The sequence below is a fragment of the Beta vulgaris genome, chromosome 8, assembly GCF_026745355.1.
Source record: "Beta vulgaris subsp. vulgaris cultivar EL10 chromosome 8, EL10.2, whole genome shotgun sequence".
In the NCBI taxonomy this organism is placed as follows: Eukaryota; Viridiplantae; Streptophyta; class Magnoliopsida; order Caryophyllales; family Amaranthaceae; genus Beta; species Beta vulgaris.
In genome coordinates, this window is record NC_079209.1 from 22,881,311 (window position 1) to 22,903,383 (window position 22,073).

Genomic DNA, 22,073 nt, shown 5'->3' on the forward strand with positions numbered 1-22,073 from the left:
ATCAGAGATTTTAGAAACAACCTACTGTCTGTGAGCAGACTCTTAAAAGAGAATGATTTCAGTATGTTCTTTGACAAATATGGATGTTCCCTACAGGGCCATTCCATTGAAGGGGAACTCAAGTTTGGAAGAAATGAGAGAGATCTTTACAAACTGAAGATTGAAAGCACTAATGAAGGAAGAGAAGGGTGTATGACAGCAAAAATTGAGAAGAAGAAGGAGGCAGGAGCTTGTAATAATTTAAGTAGATTGAACTTAATACATGCTAGACTGGGTCATGTATCTGTTTCCAAAATGAAATACTTAAGTTTTTGCAAATGTGAAGAGTTGAATGGCTATTTTTGTGATACTTGTTCTGTGGCTAAGCACCACAAACTTCCTTTCATGCTTAGTAAATCCATTGCAGATGAGATTTTTGATTTGATACATGTTGATCTTTGGGGTCCATATAGGACCAAAGCACTCACAGGTGCTTCATATTTCCTCACCATAGTAGATGATTTCAGTAGGGCTACCTGGACTCACTTGTTATCTAACAAAGAACAAGTGAAAAATGTCCTGGTAAATTTCATTAATCATGTTGAAACTCAGTTCAACACCAAAGTGAAAGTTTTGAGAAGTGATAATGGAACTGAGATATTTCAGGAGGAATGTGGTAGAATTTTTGCTGAGAAAGGCTATCACACACCAAAGAAGCATTGCAGGTGTTCCACAACAAAATGCCAGGGTAGAAAGGAAACACAGATTCTTGCTTGAAACAGCAAGATCCCTGAAAATACATGCTGGTTTACCAAGTTATTGTGGGTGAGTGCACTTCTAGCAGCTACTCACTTAATCAACCTTATGCCTAGTGGGGTGATAGGATGGGAAACTCCTTATAAGAGGTTGATGAAGAAGGAACCTGATTATGATCATTTGAGAGTCATTGGGAGTCTTTGCTATGCAAGCCCTAGCAAGAAACCAGCTGATAAGTTTGAACCCAGGGGTGTTAGGTGTATCTTGGTGGGGTACTTACTGTCAAATAAGTTGATGGATCTTCAAAGCAACAAGCTATTTGTGAGTAGAGATTGACTTTCAAAGAACAAATATTTCCTTTTATTCTTAAGAAAAAAAATCATGATTTTGCAGATATCCTAAGAAGCTATGATGTTGTTTGTCCTTTAGAGGCAGATGATACTTACAGTAACCTGTTAGATGAGGCTAATGTTGAGGGTCAGCAGGATACTGAAGTTTTGCAGGACCATACAAGGGATGGGATTCCTTCACACGACAACATTGCTGAACCTTATGTAAGAAGATCTAGCAGAGAAGCTCATTTGCCTAGCAGGTACAAGGATTATATCCTTGATTTACCAAAAGGTAAAGAGGCAGGAGACCAAGCTAGTGCAAATATGATTCTTGCTAGGCTGGAACACTCCAAGTATTACACTTCTGATTACTTGGCATCCTTAAACAATGCTTTAAGGATTCGTGGAACCTAGTCACTATAATGAGGCTTGTCAAGACACAGCCTGGGTAGATGCAATGAAGGCTGAATTGAAGGCTTTGCATGATAATGAAACCTGGGAGCTTGTTAGTCTCCCAGCAGGAAAGAGAGCTATAGACTCTAAGTGGGAATATAAGGTAAAGTTCACTCCAGAAGGACAAGTAGACAAGCTGAAAGCCAGGTTGGTTGCTAGAGGTGACAAGCAGATCAAAGAGAAAGACTATAAGCACACTTTCTCTCCATGGCTAATTTACTAGTGTGAGAATTCTCATTGCTCTGCTCTGCACATGAAATGGAATTGCATCAGTTAGACATCAACAATGCATTCTTACATGGGTTTCTAAAGAAGAAGTCTATATGAAACCACCTAAGGGTTACACAGAAGCTCAGGAAGGGCAGGTTTGTAGACTTAAAAGAAGTCTATATGCTTGAAGCAGGCATCAAAGGCAATGGAACCTGAGTTAACTAAATATTTCTTGGCACATGGTTACACACAGTCCAAGAGAGATTATTCCATGTTTTCCAAACATCACCAAGGGAAGCAAACTGTCATTTTAGTCTATGTAGATGATCTCTTAATCACTGTGATGATCATTCTGAGATACATTTCATTAAGAAGGGTCTAGATGAAGCTTTTACTGTTAAGGACCTTGGTGAAATGAGATATTTTTTGGGGATTGAAGTTGCACGCAACTCCCAAGGGACCATGCTAAATCAAAGGAAGTTTATCCTTGATATTCTTCAGTCTACAGGCATGGAAGGCTGTAAACCTTCTAGGTTTCCCTTTCCTAAAAATGTGAAACTCTCTACTGATCAAGGAGAGATTTTGCCTGATCCAGAAACCTACAGGAGTATAATTGGGAAGTTACTGTATTTGAATCTCACCAGACCAGATATCTCTTACAGTGTGCAACAATTGAGTCAGTTTATGAGTGAACCCAGAAAACCACATTTGCAAGCTGCTACTCATGTCATAAAATATCTGGCAGGCACCATAGATTGGGGATTATATTATTCAATCCCTTCATCTCTCACTCTCACAGCCTTTTGTGATTCAGATTGGGGAAGTTGTGCTTTTAGTGCTAGATCTCTCACTGGATACTGTGTGTTCCTAGGGAATTCTCTCATTTCTTGGAAAACAAAGAAGCAGAAAACAGTATCCAAATCATCCACTGAGGCAGAATATAGATGCATGTCTCAAACCACAAGTGAAATTGTGTGGATCCATGGCATTCTTGAAGACTTGGGTCTCCACATTCCTACACCTATTGACTTGTTTTGTGATAACAAGTCTGCAAATCACTTGGCACATAATCCTATTTTCCATGAGAGAACTAAACATCTCAAGGTAGACTGTCATTATGTCAGGGACCATATTCAAGAAGGTTTCTTGAAGGTTTTGCACATCAAATCCTTTCTTCAGCTTGCAGACCTGATGACCAAGTCTTTGAGTGAACAACACCATAATCACCTTTCTTTCAAGTTGGGCCTCGTGCCTTCTGCTCCAACTTGAGGGGAGGGTATTGAGAATATGGGCAAATATGTATTTTCCTACTGATATCACAGCTGTTGCTACTGCTGTTTGTTATTTTGTCAGCTAGTGTTTTTTGTCTGTTTTATAATTGTACTGATGTGGTCCAGTGGACACATCTCTCTAGGTCATGTTTTGATTCCTAGTATATATATTGGTGAGTTATGGCTGCGCCGTTTGAGTAACACAGAAAGTGAGACACAAAATATTGTGTGAGAAAAATACAGAAAGGTTGAGCAAAGTTAGCTCCAACCAAATGAAATTTTGAGTCTTTGAAACTTTTATCATGCTTTCATATGTCAACTCATCTTCAGCAGACCAGCAAGGCCGACGACCAAACTCGTCTTCAGCACCGACGACAATTTCATCTTCTAGAAAGCGTCAGCGCACCGTGGTCGAATCTGGCGACCGACTCAAAACCCGTCGAAGCAACGACGTCTTCAGCAACGACGATAAATTTCGTCTTCTAGAAGGCGTCAGCGTACCATTTCTTGTAGAACTGATAACCATGTCAATTCGATCAAACGCACACAGTTTAGTTCCCACAGATATAAGAAATACTGTAAAGAACTAAAGACGGTGAAATTATCATCAATCAGCTTTAATAAGCCAATTCAAGAAATGAGAAACACTGATAAAGACAAGAACAAAAGCCAACTGAGCAAACTGTTTCTTGATCATAGCGTCTTACAGACAGTACATCACTGGTAAATGATAATAGAAATCTGTCCAGTAAAAATACCAGAAACTAAGCAAGTAAAAGCAACGTCTCTAGAAATTGGAACTAAAGAGCCACATTTGGCAGATTCACTCTAGAATTCTCGATGCCTCCCACCTCCTGATACTGTCACAAATTTTGCAAAGGAATTCGCGGCGTAGATTAGAACCACCAAATGGAATTTTTCCAGATTCATCAACACCTTTATGTAGAAGGTACTCAGCTGTCAGTGTACAAAGCAGTCCATCTGTTCCAAATTGCACAAGATCATCATCATTTATCCTCTTATTCGGGAATAATTTCTCTTGCACGGAAGATGAGTGATCAGCGTCAAAAGGGCAGACCAACCATGGCATTACATCAGACAGTGTTAAATCATCGTCCATAGCATCGGAATAATGTTTTTCAAACACAGACCACTTCGAAATCAGGATTTTTTGCCTGATTCTCTTTGTACCAAAGCAATAGTTCATGATAAAAAGGAATACAATTGACAGAAAGAGAACTAATCCAAACAAGTATATTCTTTCCCCTGAGGTGTGCCACAGAAATATTTGCGCCTCCTTTAAGAAGGTAATCCCGTGACTTAGATATCAACAATGTCTCCAAGGTGACTTCCTTGAACTTGTTCAATTCCCGTTGGACAAGCTCCTCTCTGGAAAACGGATAAGCATCTATTCCGAAAGTGCTCATGACCTCTGCACCATAAATATCAATATGTGCATCCTGGGCTCTAAAGATGATGAGCTGATCATAGCAGCTGTTAGTAAATCGACAGAGTTTGTGGTGTACAGAATTATTAAAGGGCATATACCACAAAGATAACTTGTGCTTCTGCAGCAGATTATCAATATACAACTTGTGATTTTTCGGGTCAAGACTGTTAGAAAAGGGTATGTAGACCAGCAAAACTTCAAATGGCTTCTGCTGAATTTTGCATTGTTCATATACCTCCTGGAGCTTGGGAATGAGTTTTCCATTAACACACTTGAACAACCCAACAACATCCTTCTTATTGAGGTCTGAAATAGTCATCGTGTCACAACCATCTTCTGCATTCGTCTTTCTTAGAACATCAGAAGGATTGGATGTCAAAAGTTGCACCATGTAGTTAGTAAGAGATTGCAGTTTTTCATCGGCTTCAAGTTTCTGCAGCTTCTCATCAGTAAAGGGAAAGCCATCGGCTCCATACGACTCCGCAAACCTAGGATATCCATGAAGTAGAATGTTTTCCTTGTTATCCAGAAGCAGGCATTGAATATCATTGAGTTGAAGTTCAAGGTACTTGCATATAAAATTTCGACGCTTCGAGTCTTCAAATGGTATTACAAAACAAGAAGAGGGAAATCCCGACAAGAAGTGATCGAAAACCTGCTTGTGATCAGCTAGTTTCTTCATCTTTGCAACCACTACCATTTCAAAATCCATATCTGCAGCATACAATTCCGAGCATGTATTTATTAGACTCTGAACCATACTTGAATCCCATCCTCCATGGAACATAGGCACGTGAAAACAACAAACCATTATGTATTTGTCCCGAATTGCCTTGCCAAGTTCCACTCGCTCACCACCTATTCGGACAAGGTAACCCAACTCATTCGAACCACCGGACAACAGGAATTTAGCATCAAATGACTGGCCAATCTGGATGGGAAATAGTTGAGAAACCATGGTATTGATATCATCAGAATATTCCGGCTTCACATTTCGAAAAATTCTAGCTATAGGACAAGAATATGCTGTTAGTGAATGGAAAGATTTGACGGGCCACATATGTTTCACAAGCCTTTGATAAGAACGTTGGACATCAAATGAGCTCTTCCGTAAAAGATCCTTGAGATGTTCTACTAAATAAGACATGGAATCATCGAGTTGTCCAAAGAGCAGAATATTTTTGGCGACATTGACAAAAATGCACTTAAAACGAACACCATAACCAGCACCAACAAGAAGACGCGGCTCAAAGAAGTCGCATATGAGAATAGAGATCAGAATCAGGATTATCTTCAGCCAACTTGGTAACCAAAACTATCTCGAAATCATCTCTATGAGAATAGAGATCAAAACATGTAGGAATAAGATCTTGGGGATAGGCTGAATCAAATTCAAAATCTTCTATGAAATATGGAGGCACGTAAAAACAAACAAACAGAAGGTATTTACCCTTAAGTGTATTCGCATCAACTTCAACCCGCTCACCAGAGTTTCGATAGAGGTAACCATCTCACTAATACCATGCAACAACGGCATAACCCTGTCTTCCTCAAACCCTAATTTTGTTTTCTTTGTCTTACCATTCTCAATTTCTCCCTCCAAGCTAAATAGTGATTCAGGCCAATGTTTTCTACTCGACGACCCTATCTCATCAGCATCCATATCTCCAAAACAAATAAAACCTGTTTGATTAATTATGTATTGTCAATCAATCAGAACTTTTTTACGGTACAGTAAAAATTTTGAGAGGATCTCAGGAAAGAAAGAGGGGGCGATTGATGAGAAAAAAAGGGGTTTAATATTTATAATACTTTTTTTTTAGGGTACTATTTACAATACTTATTTACTAACCTAACGCCGTCTGTATTAATACATTTTTTTTAAAAAAAAAAACAAATCTTTTACCGGGCGTTTGGTATGAGGGATTGGGAGTTTGGGAATTAGAGGATGGGATGAGGAATGGGATTTAGAAGGTGGAAATTCATTAAATATATCCCAATCCCTTGTTTGGTATGTTAGTGGGATTGAGTAGGGAATATATTGCTAAATTACAAATTTACCCATTTTAATGAATGATAGCAAAAGAAGAGCCAGCAATATTGGTGAAGGATATTTTAATAAAGGGTAAATTTGTCTTTTAACATAACCAAAAATAATCCCCCTTCCTAATACCTGCCCCCCATGTCTTATTTTGGTGGGATAAGGGGGGGTTAATCCCATTCCCCTTCGCATGGGAATTTAGATATCCCCTCAAACAAACATGGGATTCCTATCCATAGGGATATAATATCCCATTCCCACCCCTTAATCCCCCTAAACAAACACCCTGTTACATTTTACATCAACTTTATAAAAAAAATTAGATTTTTTTGGGCAAAAGCTGAACTTATTCGTCTCCATCATGATAAAATCGACTAGTTTTTCTGGTTTCACCATGGTGGAAACGAGAAAAAGAAATCGGTGTTTTGTCGTAGCAAAGCGTGGGCGAGTTCGGTTGCTGCGGGTGTTTGGTTTACTTGAATTTTGTTAATGATTCGTGGAATTTCGTGAATATGTTTGTGTTATGAAAATTGTTTACATGATTAAAACCCTAAACCCTAGAAACTATTATTTTCATGATTAAAACTAAAAATAAACTTAACATAATAAATCTGAAATTTATAATAATAATAATCATGACAACCGAAATTGTTTACATAAATAAAACAGTAATTTAATTCACAAACATGCTAAATAATAATAAAAATAACATAAAAACTAGTCTTTTAATGGAATCTTAGAAAGGAAGAAAGAAAACAACCGACAACAATGGAAGGAAGGGGCGCCGGACTGCAGCGGCAGCAAGGAGGAACCGGCGGCAACAAGATTTCAGTGCCGAGCTCATTGAAGTAGGGAGCTTGGATTTTGATCTAGGGTTTGAAAGATTAGTCACTTTTGGTTATGTAATTAACACTATAAAGTGTACTAACACAATGTGGATAATTGAACATTTAATTTTGTCAGCAAGTTTCAACTTTAAGATCAGGCAAGGATGAATCTGATGGATTGAAAGGTGCATAAGTTTTTATGTGATGGTTAGATCTTTTTGGGAAAAATTAATCTTGATAGAAGTAGAATGATTTACTCAAACTGATTTTAGTTTGAAAACTTATTGATTTAAAGCTATTCGATGGAGGATTTGTCGGAGACCACATTTTCCAGGTAAACATACAACTCAAGAATGTTTAGTTAGGATGAATTGGCTAAATTCTTCTCCTGAATTTGTCCATTCCCATCGGCGTTCAATCCTCATCGTTCTTCCAGGTGATTAGAGAATTTACTCGGTTTGTTTAAATCTTGTTGTTCGATTTTAGTGCTTTATTTGTCAATCTTCATCAATTTTTTTGTTCGAAGTTCCAATGAGTCGTTCATGTTCAACCTCCCATCAGTTTCAGCGCAATTGGGAAGCTGCAAATTTAGACAATTTGACAATGAAAATTGGTAAATGTCATTAGAAGTCTTATGATCAGCAGGTCTGTCTCAAATTATTGTCTTTTTTCCCATGAATTTTTTAAATTTCGATCTGATTTTTCGAATTACTATTGAATTATGTCTTTATTCCATTTTGAAGACAGATTCTAGTATACATGATACGTTGATCGCATCAACATGTCTGTAACTAATCATATTGTTCGTCGGCCGCCGCAAGCTAGCGGCCCTGCCCTATGCTTTCTTCCTCTCTCTTATGATGTTGTCTCTGTTGGTACTACCCTTTCTGATCTCTTTTTTAATTTAACTTATTTTCATCTTTAGTACAGGATATTATCATCAACTTCATTGCAAATTATAGGTATAATTGCAAGTATTTCGATTGATTTATTACATGGATGTTGAGAAATGAGTTCTGGAAATATGATTGAAACATAAAAATGATGGGGTTGCTAATGTTCATGGCTGATTTATTATTGGTGCTACTCGATTGAAATAATCCTGATTCTAGCTACTTTCTTCTGTGCATCTTTAAGTTTTGGAAATATATGCTCGTTCAATCATGCAACCAGGAATTTGATTCAGCTATATATATATCATGACGTTTTTGATTGAGCTATATCAACTCCAGATTATGTTGAAATACTTGAAAGGTGTAAGTTCTTGATGCAATCAAATTTCATTGATGTTTAGAAAAGACTCAAGTATAAACTTAAGTAAGAAATTGATTTTTCGAATCTGATAACCAAATGTAAGTTATATGCCATAATGTGAAACACGTGCATAAAAAGAAAAAGGCTGCTGATTATTACATCAAACAACTTTTGGAGGAAGTGATTACTACGATTATTTTTCATTTTCTATTTCTTTTCGATTTTTGCAGAGGGTTGATGTGCATGGGGTTGTCTTGAGGGTGGGTGTGCAGGAGGATCTTTCCTTGTATCACAGTTTAAAAAAAAGAGGAGTTTTGTTATGCCTCATATATTTAATATACTTGTTTTATTTTTTACAAGTATATAATTAGTCGTGTTATCATAAAGACTTTGAACATTTTTTGACACAATAATCTTAAGATTAATTTAGGATTGGGGAGAGTTATATGTATTATGACTAGGTTTTTGGATCAACTATTTATATGTTGAGAGCAATGGTATGTTTTCAATTGATGAATACTACTCATTGGCTCTTTTTTTACAATGATCGTTGAGTGAACTTAATATCTATAATATCAATTTATTTCCTCTTCGTTTATTACGTTTGTAAGTTTTAGTATTATTATTATTGTATATGTGCCGACAAATTAAAGAGTGCTACTATATATGAGACGTGTGAAATAGAAGTGACTTTAAATCTAGCTAATAATAAGTGTTGCCTAATATCTAACAAAGTGTTACATATGTTGACCTAAAATGATACATGACATCTAATAAATTGTTACTATAATTCAAGAGATAACATAGAAAATACTACTATAGATGAAAAAGTGTTGCATAAAAAATTACAAGTAACACTGTAAAAATGTTATATTAGTTTAAAAAAGTGATACCTTAGAGAATTTTGTAACACTTGAGAAAGTGAAACATTAGCATTTGAAAGTGTTACCTTTGATAATAGGTAGCACGGGCAGATGTTTCACTTATAAAAGTGTTACCTATTGCCTAAAGCAACACTTTTAGGCCTTTAAGTAACACTTTTGGGGTGATACTTTAGGCTAATTATGCACTAGTGAAACAAACTCTTAACTTCATGTAGCTTCTTTGCAATCTCTTTATTTAGTGGGTCAATTGTAGAGGCTTGCACTAAATCCCAATAAGCTAAATCACACCTTCCTATCCCGTCCATTGCTTTAGCTCTTCTAAATAAGGCCTTCACATTGCACGGGTCAAAGCTTAGAACAACAGAACAAAGAAGACCAACTTGATCGAATTCATTCTTTTTCAGTAAACATGCAGCTAGATTCAGCAAGATGTAGTAAGATAGTTCACAAAAGTTTCTAATATGTTCATCCTCCAAAACAATTAAGCTAAGCATCACTCCAGCAAAACCATAATGTTCTAATGCATCATCAATATCTCCTAAAGGGAGTTTCCTTCTTCCTTCCATGACTTAACTAGCTCCAATGAAGTCTTGGGACTGTTTAAATAGACACATAACTCATAAACTCATTATTATGAGGACTTAATTTATTGTCCTGATTGAGAAGCTCATGGAGCTCTCCCTTCAACCTCTCACAACATTCTAAAGAAACCGTATCTAAAAACCAGAAAAGAAAATCAGAACCCAATTAACAGAGAGACTCCAACAACTTGTAAAAAGGAACACAAGATTTAGAAAGAGCACACCAATCCACAATAGAAAAACTCCTACACTGATACTAAGTATCGATCGGACACCGCCGGAAAGATTTCGACGCTCACCGTCCGACGAGACACGTGTTGAACCCTAGTTTTGATGATGACAAAGGAATAATTGCAAACTAAGTAGTGAACTAATGAGTTATTTAAGTGTATGATTTTTTAAGATATCATTGAAAGGAACAAAGTGAATACTAAGTCAAGGAAGAAATCAAGTGAGGATTTTGAAGACTAAGTGAAGATGTCTCTTTTAATTGATATTGGAGAAGCATTGGAGCAAGAAGAATAAAGCAAGGCGTTTTTATTTTCTAGTTCCATTGTAAAGGAACCAATTTGGGCAACAAAATAGGGTTCGCAGATTGTCATTTCAATTTAACGCGTGATTGAAAAATATGTACAACAATTCAGCCTAAAGTATTTTGGGCGACGAAACTGGTGTTGCCCAAGACATTACGTATGTAAGACTACAATCTATAATGGGCTACAGAAAACTGTAATTGTTGCACAAAATTAAGTAGTATGGGCAATGATTTAAGAAACTCGTTGCCCAATTGTCTCCATAAATGTGCAACGGATAAAGGGCTCGTAGCACAAAAGATTATTATGGGCAAATGTAACTTGACGCCCAAGATGTGGTTTGTGCGACGATCACAATTTTCGACGCACAAAATACAATGGGCTTCGAAACTAAGACGACGAAATTGGCGCGAAAAAATTTCGTTGCCCAAACCTTTGTGCAACGAAATTGTCCCATTGAGCGACGACTATTTTCGTCGCCCAAAACCTATTTTCATGTAGTGTCAGTGGGATGAGAAGTGTGAGAGATCTTTTCAGGAATTGTAGCAGAGACTTACTTCAGCACCAGTTTTGACGTTACCATCTCGATTAGAAGGTTTTGAGGTGTATAGTGACGCTTCAAAGAATGGGTTAGGATGTGTATTGATGCAACATGGTAAGGTGGTAGCATATGCTTCGAGATAACTTAAGCCTTATTAAAAAAATTACCCTACTCATGATAACTTAAGACTTATTTTTTTGAAATTATCTATTGTAGTTCGATAATCAAGAAAAAAATGAAAGAGAAGAGAAGAGATGACTAAGATAGTTTTGGGTTAGAGTAAAATGGAATGGACTTGTTAGAAAAATTCAGTCTTGATTTCGTCGAATTTTTATGTTGAAAATTAGATCGCCTATTTCAATAAATTGTGCTTATTGGGACTTGGGAGTCGCTTGACAATGACGAAAATGAACTCTCCTCATCCATCTTCCCCTCCGCTGCAACCACCACTCTCTCCTCGCCACACCATCCCTCACCATACCATCGTTCAAGCTGCTATGCGTCGAACCACCGGAGACTCAATTGAGCATGGGTCCCAAGCTGCGGAACCAAAGATATTTGAAAGATTATTCCTTTTCGGAATTGAATAAAAATCAAGATCATGGAATATAAGCTAATGTCTCGAGAGTAAAATCAACACAGCGAAGAAGAAGAGCGAAAAAGGAGAAACATTACAAGTGAATAAAATTTTTATTTAATTTTTTTTTGAACGAAAACGTATGAGGACAGCATGAGACACTGATTTAAAAGGTCAAACTATGGAAGAAATAGATGAAAACAGTGAAGGGAAGCTTGACTATGAAAAATGAGGAGGAGAGAGAAGCAGATGGGAATAGAGAAGCCGGCTTAGAATCAGGATTATCATCAGTCAACTTGGTAACCAAAACTATCTCGAAATCATCTCTATGAGAATAGAGATCGAAACATGTAGAAATAAGATCTTGGGGATTGACTGAATCAAATTCAAATTCTCCTCTGAAATATGGAGGCAAGTAAAAACAAACAAACAGAAGGTATTTACCCTTAAGTGTATTCAAATCAACTTCAACCCGCTCACCAGAGTTTCGATAGAGGTAACCCATCTCACTAATACCATACAACAACGCCATAACCCTGTCTTCCTCAAACCCTAATTTTGCTTTCTTTGTCTTACCATACTCAATTTCTCCCTCGAAGCTAAATTTTGATTCAGGCGAATGTTTTCTCCTCGATGACCCTATCTCATCAGCATCCATATCTCCAAAAAATATCAGTAATCAAACCTGTTTGATTAATTTGTATTGTCAATCAATCAAATCATTTTTCATATATATAATATTGCAAAAAGAAAAAGAAAAAAACAAGAAGTGAAATTCGAATGGGATAGAAAACCCTAACCTTAAATCGAAACTGGCTGAGCTTTGAGATGGTTGGATTGGTAGATAATTGCTTTTGCTTTCGCCACGCTTTTACGGTACAGTAGAAATTTTGAGGAAGGAAAGAGGCGGTTGATGAACGAGAGTTATTGGCTTTATGCGAGGAATTTTTTTGTTAGGAAATTTTTTTCTTTATAGAGGTTGGTAATTTTTCTACATTACCCTGAACCTTGTCGGAGGAATTGGGTTTTGGGTAGAGTGGTTACCTTATCCATCTTCTCAATTTGTACTCTTAACTTTTTAAGTATTTGCTTCATATCAATGATTTTTGGATTCGATGGTATATCTTCCTATCTCTCACATGAGAGATCAAGGTCTAGATTTTGGTTTAACCAAAATTTCAATATTGTTGAGGGGGAGTTGGATGTTTGTTCGGACTTTGGGTGAATGTTATGTGCGAGGGTAAGTTATTGAGTCATGTAGTGTTTTGATGATTGTAGATAAATGATTATAATCTAACTACGGTTTTTTCACCAAATACCCCCGAGTTTTCACAAAATTCACCGGGTACCCTCGCACTTTTGAAAATACACCGGGTACCCCTCAGTTACTGTTTAATAACATTAAATGCCCTTACAGATAACGAACGTTAGTGTTCCGTTAGTGGTTATTTACAAAAATGCCATTATTTTATGGCGCCATAATGATAGCCCCCCTGTCAGGCATCTTCAACTCAATTCGAAAAATTTGCACCCCATCAACTTCCTTCCTCTGGTCTGGGTCATCCATGGAACCCTAAAACTCGAGCCTTTGAAGAAAAATCTTGTTTTAGTACTTGCACATTTGCGGATTTTTTCAAGTTCGATTGTTTTGGAGTGCAAAAGTTTGAAGAAAAGAGTGAAGAAAAAGCAAGACTTCCTGAAATCGCGAAGAACTGAAAAAATTTTAAATGACAATTCAAATTCTTCAAAAGGTAAAATTTTACTTACTGTTGTTCATTCTAAAGTGTTTTCAAACTTGTTTAACATCTGATAGTTGCATGTATAATGTTTTGTGTTATTGTGTGATGTTAGGGTTAGATTTTTATTGTAACTGTATTTTTTTCAAGTTTTTTGAAATTTTAGTTTACTTTGTGTTTGATGTGGAGTTTATCTTGTTATTAGGATGACTGATTGGCTTATTTGATGGGTTTATTTGAGGATTGTCTTGTGGAATCAGTGAAGCAAAACGTGTATTTGCCTAAATTGTTTAAGTTGTTAGTTCAAAATCCTAGGACTAAGAAGAAAATAGAGTTGAGGACTGATTCTGATTTGATGAATGTTTGGGTACGGGGCTTGGGCAAGGATACCATTGAGGTATGGGTAGAGGAGACTATAGACCCTTGCCAAGTTTTTAGGTCTGTTCTTGCATAGAAAGATCAGGAAGAGAGGGAAAAGCTTGAGAATATTAGGAGAGTGCAGGAGATTTTAAAAAAGGAGAGGGAAGAGGAGATTAGGAGACAAGAGGAAGAGGAGGAGCAGAGGAGATTGGAGGAAGAGAAGTTGTATGCTAAGGAGTTCTGTGTTGCTGTGGAGGTTCCTGTATTGTCAGGAGACAATGATGAGGATGAGTACATGAGGGTGTATTCAACCCAAGAAGCTGATGAGGTCTTCCCTGGCACTTCTCAACCGGAACCTGAGCCTCAAACCCAAGAACAACCCACCACATAACAGCCCACCCAAGAAAAGGAGACCCCAAAAAGAACAACACCTAGGAAGAAGACATGTGCAACTAAGCCCTAAACCCCCAAGAAGAAAAAACTCACACCAAGGCCCAAGAAGAAGAATACCCCTAAACAACAAACCAGCCCCTCACAGCCCATTTCCTCACAACCCATACAAGAAGAGCCCACCCCCACACAACCCACTCCCTCACAGCCCACTCCTTCATAGCCCACCCCATCAGAACCCACTCATTCACATCCCACTCCCTCACAGCCCACCCCATCAGAACCTACTCCCTCACAGCCCACTCCCTCAGAGCCCACTCCCTCACAGCCCACCCCATCACAGCTAACTCCCTCACAGCCAACTCCCTCACAGCCCACTCCCTCACAGCCAACCACATCATAGCCTACCCCCTCTGAGCCATCTTCACCTCCACTTTTCCAGCCTAACTCACCACCACCATCAATGCAAGGGAAGGGTAAAAGGATTAGGCCCTCTTGTTACAAAGTCCCTAAAACCACAGCTAAAAAGCAGGGCAGCTATGTTCCAAAACCTAAGGGGACAGGGAGGAAAGGTAGTGGAAGAGGAGCAAGCCTATCTGGGCTAGATTTTGGTAATGTTGGAGATGCTGAGAGCAGTGATGATGATGATGAGTTTGTTGTTGGGGAGGAAGAAGAATCATCTAAGGATGATGATGTGCTAGGTGATTTTGTGGTAGAAGAGGAGCATGACATCCTAGATGATGATGTCAGTGAGCTTGGTTTTGAGGACTACCTAGATGGGAGCTCAACCATGGACAAGGTGTACAAGAATGGGAAAATATGGACTGAGCAGCCATATGGCAGTATAGTATTAGAGCCTTGGTTGATCTTTCCATCTAGGGAGGTCTTTCTAGAGGTTTTGAGAGACTTTTGTATTCAAGAGGGGTTTGGCCTTTGTGTACTGAAGGCTGACAACAAGAGATTTACTGTTGCTTGTGTCATGGAAGCATGTGAATGGAGGATACATGCTTCCAGGTTAACTGACAAGATAAGTTGGGCCATAAAGACTATCAAGGGGGAACACACAACTTGTGGAAGGTTGGAGGAGAACCCCATGATATCTTCAAGTTGGTTGTGTAAGCACGTACTTGATGTGATTAAAAGCAGTCCTGAAATTCCAGTGGAAGCATAACAAAAGATCACCCAAGAGAGGTTTAGGGTGATAGTGAAGAAAAGACTGTTTTACAAAGTGAAGGTGATGGCCAAGGAGCAGATCTATGGGGGTTTTGCTGAGGCTTATAGCTTGCTGCCTAGGTATGCAGAGGTTATTAAAGCCACCAACCCAGGGTCATATGCCTTGATAAGTTGGACAGGGAGCACAGGGCAGGTGGCACCTAGGTTCAAGTCTTGTTTTTTCTCCTTTGCTAGCTGCCCAAGCCAGAGGATTCTTAAGAGGTTGTAGGCCCTTGATAGGCATTAATGGGGCACATTTGAGTGGATACTATAAGGGGATCTTACTGTCAGCTCTTGGTATGGATGGTAACAATGATATTTTTTTGATTGCCTATGGGATAGTTGACACTGAGAGTCTGGAATCTTGGGAGTACTTCTTTAGGAATTTGAAGATTTGCTTTGAGAAGGAAGGGTGCACCAAGGATGACTGGTGCTTCATTAGTGATAGGATGAGAGGTGTTGAGGCTGCTGTTCATGGGGTGTTCCCCAAGGCAACTAGGAGAGTGTGCTGCCAGCACCTTTACATGAACTGCAAAAACTTAGGCTGGAGTGGCACATCCTTCCATAAGGTATTCTAGATTGCAGCAAATGCTTACAACTATTATGTCTTCAACAAGGCTATGGAGAAGATTATGGCTTTTGATGCCGATGCTGCAGCTTACTTAGACACCATCTCAGAGCAGTGGTCTAGGTACATGTTTGACACAACAATCTCCTGTGATCACAATACAACAAACTTTGTTGAAAGTTTCAATGCTTGCACCAAAGCTCACAGAGATTTACCTGTACTGAATCTACTTGAAGGTATTCATCATGACTTTGTTAACTTTTTTTAATTTACTATATTATTCATGTCTAATATTTTTGTTCTATTTCACAGCAATTAGAGTTTGGTCCATGAAGAGAATTGGTGCAAGGTTTGACAAGGCCATTGACATGGAGCCAAGGTAGTTGACTGATTATGCTACAAAGGTCCTTGAAACCAGGAGTGGAGACTCAAGGTTCTGTCATGCTACACCATGTGGAGGAGGAGAGTTTGAAGTGACAGATGACAATGTCAAGTTTCCAATCAATTTGGCAAGGCACAGTTGTGGTTATGGCAAGTGGCAAGGTTGTGGGATCCCTTGCAAGCATGCCTTGAGGGTCATGTACAATCAAAGGATTGACCCTATTGAGTATGTTTCTGATTATTACAAGGGTGCAGCTTACAAGGCCACCTATGGTGAGCACATCCATCCCATGGCTGATTCTTCTTAGTGGCTAGATTACAATCTACCTCACATTAACCCTCCAAACAGGAAGAGAGGTGCTGGCAGACCTCCAAAGCAGAGGAAAAGAAGAGTGAATGAAGCAAAGAAGGCCAAGAGACACAGCTCTGTTAAATGCAGCAAGTGCAAGCAACTAGGCCACAATGCAAGGACATGTGGCAGAGGTGATAAAGGTCAAAAGAGAGCTGCTGCCAGTGGGGCTAGTACTTCCAAGGCACAGAAGAGAGCTAGGAAGGCCACCTAAGCAAGCTGACAACAACAACAACAACCTTGGTTTTAAACATATTTTGTGGGTTCTAATTGAATGTTCATATTTTTGGGTGATTATGTGATTTCAGTTTTTGTAAAGAAACAGTGATTAACCTCCATTTCTTGATGTTTTAGTGAAGTCAGTTTTTGTAAATGAAATAGTGATTACATTACTTCTTTTTTTGGTTGTGGATACATATGTATGCTACAATGATTATTATGAATAGCAACTTTTATTTTCCAAATCTTGTGGCTAGAATAATTACATAACTTACTTTTAAATTATAAAGAGGAGCAATACAAACATAAGTAAACCTAATTTAATTATAAGCCTAACTAACTTCTTTTGTTCTTTAATCTTCTTCTTCAAATGCTTCAATTCTTCTTACATATTCTCGTCCTCTGTGCTTCCCATACTCTGTACCTCATTTTTAAAACCTCCACTTTACTCCACCCAACCTTTGCACCACCGAAAAGTTTCACAAACATCACACTTAAAGTACAAACTATGTGGGTTTAAACTTGAATCAGAACTTCTAATTGCGAATTTCTTGCCACATTTACACATTTGATTTGGAACTCTAAGGTATGTAGATTCTTGTGTTGAGGAAGAAGTCTTTGAAAGAGAATTCATTAGGATAATGTAGAGAGATGATAAGAAGAGTTTCAGGTAAGGATGTTAAGAGGGAGATCAACAATATATAGGTAAAAGACATAACGGCTAGTTTTTAAATCAATTTCTGACCGTTACATTTCATGTTGTATTTGAAAACATTAAGGGGTACCTGGTGAAATAAGTTTAGTTTTAGGGGTACCTCGTGAATTATAGTTTTCTCTAACGGAGGACTAACGGATGGTTGACAGTAGGGGCATTTGGGTGTATTATGTAAAAACTGAGGGGTACCAGGTGTATTTTCAAAAGTGCGAGGGTACCCGGTGAATTTTGTGAAAACTCGGGAGTATTTGGTGAAAAAACCGATCTAACTAACATGTGTGTTTGAGATTTGCATATTACATTAATATAAAACAAGTCATGGAAGGTTGAATATATCACACAAGTCACTAGAAGAAATCCTATAAGTGAAGTTCCTGAGGAAGAAATCCTATAAGTGAAGTTCCTGAGGAAGAAATCCAAAGAGAGAAGAAGTCTAATTATATAGATGTGTTGCTAGACTTTATGTAAGTTTCTAACATGGAACCAAGCATGAAATTAAAAGTTCAAAAAATGATATAGAAGCAAGCACAAACAAAGTTCTTAGGAGAGTTCCTAAAAGGAACACAAATGAAGTAGTTCCTAGGTATATCCTATGAGGAACATTAAATATGTATTAGTTGTTGAGTGGGAGCAGCAACCTGAGTGGGAGCAGTTCCTGAGAGCAGTTCCTAATGTTTCATAGTTGAAACAAGCAGTTCCTCAGTAGGAACTATTAGTGTAAAGTTTCTTAAATGAACTAGCACGTCGAGGTTCCAGAGGTGGAGCTATTAAAGGAACTCGTAAGGTCGTAAGGAACTCGTGAAACTTAAAGTCAAGAGTATATAAAATTCAATAAATTAGATGCATATTATTATCTTACTCTCTACTTGATTAAGTGTTCTTAAATAATATGCATTAGTTGTTTTGAGATAAGATTTAGTTTTTAAATGAAAAAAGATAAGTTCTAAATAAAATAGTTTTATAAATAAAATCAGTTTTCATTTAGGATTTTGATTTTATATCTTTAGTTTATTTAATCTTATCTTATCAGTTTTTTGGATAATAAAAATCCTAGATCTATAATACTTATAATGAGTTTTTGTGAGTGCAGGAACTTGACGCGAGTTCCTGTACGCACAGGAACTCATGTACTTATGTCAGGTTTATGAAAAAAGTTTTCAATAAAAGATTTTGGCATAAGAAAATAAATTGAAAGTGAGTTGTGGAAAAAAGTTTTCAATAAAATATTTTGGCATAAGAAAACATTATATTTTGTCTTACCATCCTCAATTTCTCCCTCCAAGCTAAATATTGATTCAAGCGAATGTTTTCTCCTCGGTGACCCTATCTCATCAGTATCCATATCTCCAAAAAAAAGAAAACCTGTTTGATTAATTATGTATTGTCAATCAATCAGAACTTTTTTACGGTACAGTAAAATTTTTGAGAGGATTTCAGGAAAGAAAGAGGAGGCTATTGATGAGAAAAAAAAGGGGTTTACTATTTACAATACTTTTTTTAGGGTACTATTTACAATACTATTTACTAACGCCGTCTGTATTAACACATTTTTTTTAAAACAAATCTTTTACATTTTACATCAACTTTATAAAACATTTAGATTTTTTTTGGCAAAAACTGAACTTATTCGTCTCCATCATGATAAAATCGACTAGTTTTTCTGGTTTCACCATGGTGGAAACGAGAAAAAGAAAATCGGTGTTTTGTCGTAGCAAAACGTGGGCGAGTTCTGTTGCTGCTGGTGTTTGGTTTACTTGAATTTTGTTAATGATTCGTGGAATTTCGTGAATATGTTTGTGTTATGAAAATTGTAAGTAAATATCATTGTTCATATTTTATTTTCCATTTTTGGATGAGTTGGTGTTGAGAGTTGGTAATTTTTTTTTTTTTTTTGATAAAGAGAAGAAAACTTAGGTGAGGCCTCTAGTCCGGTGGCCAGCCTAAAACATCCTTGCGGATGAGGAGAGAAAAATCCATATCATAAGGAGGGAAACTAAAACACAAGGAGGAAACAGCATGACCCCGATGAGCCATGAAATTCGCCGCTCGATTAGCCTCCCGAAAGCAATGCTTCACATAAACCGAATTGAACTTCAAAAGCTCCATACCAACATTACAAATAATATTGTCAATTTTCCATGGAATATGCCAAATCTTATTGACCGTGTTAATGACTGCAAACTTATCTCCCTCAATCATGACATTGGAAAGATTCAGGGAATAGGCACCCCGCACAGCTTCAAGCAACCCCCAAGCTTCCGCTTGAAGGATAGAAGTACAACACCCTAACGAATTTAAACCAGCCAGAATAACTTCCCCCAGATGATCACGAATCACAAACCCCAGAGAGGCCTGACTGTTATGGCTGAATTTTTTGACAGGATGACATTGACGCAATGACATGATGACGTGATGACATGGAGCAATCCAACATGATGACAAGGTGACCATGACTTGAAGACGCGACAGAGAACGCAAAATTGGAGCCAAGCATTGAGCAGTAACGGTTTCTCCAAATAAGGAAGGAGCATATGAGGCATAAAATCAGCCGTTAAGGAGCGTATTTTGTGACGTTGGAACATAAATAGGGAAGATCTCCCATGATTGTAAAACGGAAATTAATGTAATAATTAGTGAATTTATTATGTATTCATTGAGAAAAAGCCAAGGAAAGAAAAAGGCATACATAAGAGAGTAGAGGGTCATAAGTGAGAGATTATGCAACATTATCGAGAGAATACTTGAGAGAAAGATACTTTTTTAACGACAGTCACTCACTAAGAAAGACAGTGAACCATAGTAGATTGGTGGATCTCCATCCACCCGCGGTTTTTACCCATCTTCATTGGGGTTTTCCGCGTTACCATTTTTGTGTGTTCATCCCCTTTGATCCCCATTGCATTCATTTGTTGCATTTTCTTAAACATAATCTGGTTAAATTTTCCCAAACTTCAATTTCATCGTAAGTGATAAATTTTAGCATAAACAGTTCCAAGATTGCTTCGAAGGTCGTTACACTCTTCGATCTAAACCGTATAGGTATAATCATGAGGATCATTGAATAATTATATTTTATTTTATTGAAGTTACTATCCATTTCTTGTCATGATGTAGATTTTTAAATAATAATCACGTCTCTTTGTAAATTATAACCTCTTTTTCTTTTTTATGTATATAATCATGTTATTGTATGACTATTTATGTACGCCTGTTTGCCTAATTTATCACCTTTTATTTATTTCTAAACAAACGTAAGAGTTATTCTAATTAATTTTGATAAATTGGACAACTTGTTAGGAACCTTGTATAATATGATTGCATAATAACTTGTCATTAAATAATTAGTCTTTTTATGTGTTTTCTAAACCGACTTAGATTAATTATTTTTCGGGTGCTTAAAATGTTGTTTGATTATCAATTTGCATAAAATATGTGACGGATCGGTGTTTAGTAGAGGCCAGCAATAGGCAATATAGTTCCTGACTATATTGTACCCTCACCCCCGAACTCAATTTTTGGATCTAGACCATTTATGGAGTCAAGATGGAGAAATCTACAATGGATAAGTCCCTAAGATGTCCCTATCATTTTAATAACTAATTAGGTTTATGATTCTTCCTCTAAAGAATTATTGGCGACTTCAAAAACATATTTTTAATAAAACCTTAACAATGGGATAGTCAAATAAACGCGCTCACACCACGTGTAGGCATTAAAGGAATGAAAATCCACGCCTACAATAGTGGATTGCAATTAAATTAGATATGGAGAAGGCTTACGGTTGTCTCGAATGGGATTATGTGATCATGACTTTAGAAAAGTTAGGATTCCATCCTACTTGGGTTTAATGGATAAAAGACATGTATCTCTTCGGTGTCTTTTTCAGTTCTTGTGAATGGGATCCCAAGGGATTGAATTTTTCCTTCTAGATAGCTGTTGGCATCAAGGAGACCTTTTATCTATGTATCTATTTATACTTTGTGCAGAAGTGTTGGGTAGTCAAATTCATAATCATAGTTTCTATAACTCTAAGTTGCTTGGTGTTAAAATAGGTCGATCAAGCATTAAAGTCGTTTTTAACGTTTGTTGATGACACTATGTTATTTGCTAAAGCTAATGGTGAATGTTGGTGTATTATTAAGATTATTCGAGATAAAGTATTGCTCTATGTCTGGTCAGTTGGTTAACTTTCACAGGTCGACCTTTCAATGTACGGCTAATGTCTCTCACGAGGATGGTCTCAGGTTTAAAAAAAATCTTGTTGATAGATAATGCTTTCTATCTGGGTACTTATTTAGGATGACTCATTATCGATTCTCGTGTTACTAAAAATATGTTTGGGGCAATGGTGGATAAGACAATGAATAAATTATCGAAATGGAAGGCGACTTCTCTTTCTCAAGCTTGTAGAGCTATGTTGATTCATTCTAACTTACCTACTAAAGCTAATTTTG

The 22,073-nt window shown here is 37.3% G+C and overlaps 2 protein-coding genes across 2 annotated transcripts; one reads left to right on the plus strand and one right to left on the minus strand.

The window, feature by feature from the left end:
* The first annotated feature begins 1,524 nt into the window (after nucleotides 1–1,524).
* LOC130589862 (uncharacterized mitochondrial protein AtMg00810-like) lies at nucleotides 1,525–2,999 on the plus strand. Its single transcript, XM_057391479.1, has 3 exons — nucleotides 1,525–1,681; nucleotides 1,794–1,885; nucleotides 2,106–2,999. The coding sequence occupies exons 1-3, from the start codon at nucleotides 1,525–1,527 to the stop codon at nucleotides 2,997–2,999; spliced, it is 1,143 nt and encodes a 380-aa protein (XP_057247462.1).
* Nucleotides 3,000–19,542: 16,543 nt separating this feature from the next.
* Nucleotides 19,543–20,022, minus strand: LOC104883921 (uncharacterized). The gene has a single exon (XM_010668497.1). It carries the CDS (start codon nucleotides 20,020–20,022, stop codon nucleotides 19,543–19,545), a length of 480 nt encoding a protein of 159 aa, XP_010666799.1.
* Nucleotides 20,023–22,073: the final 2,051 nt, after the last annotated feature.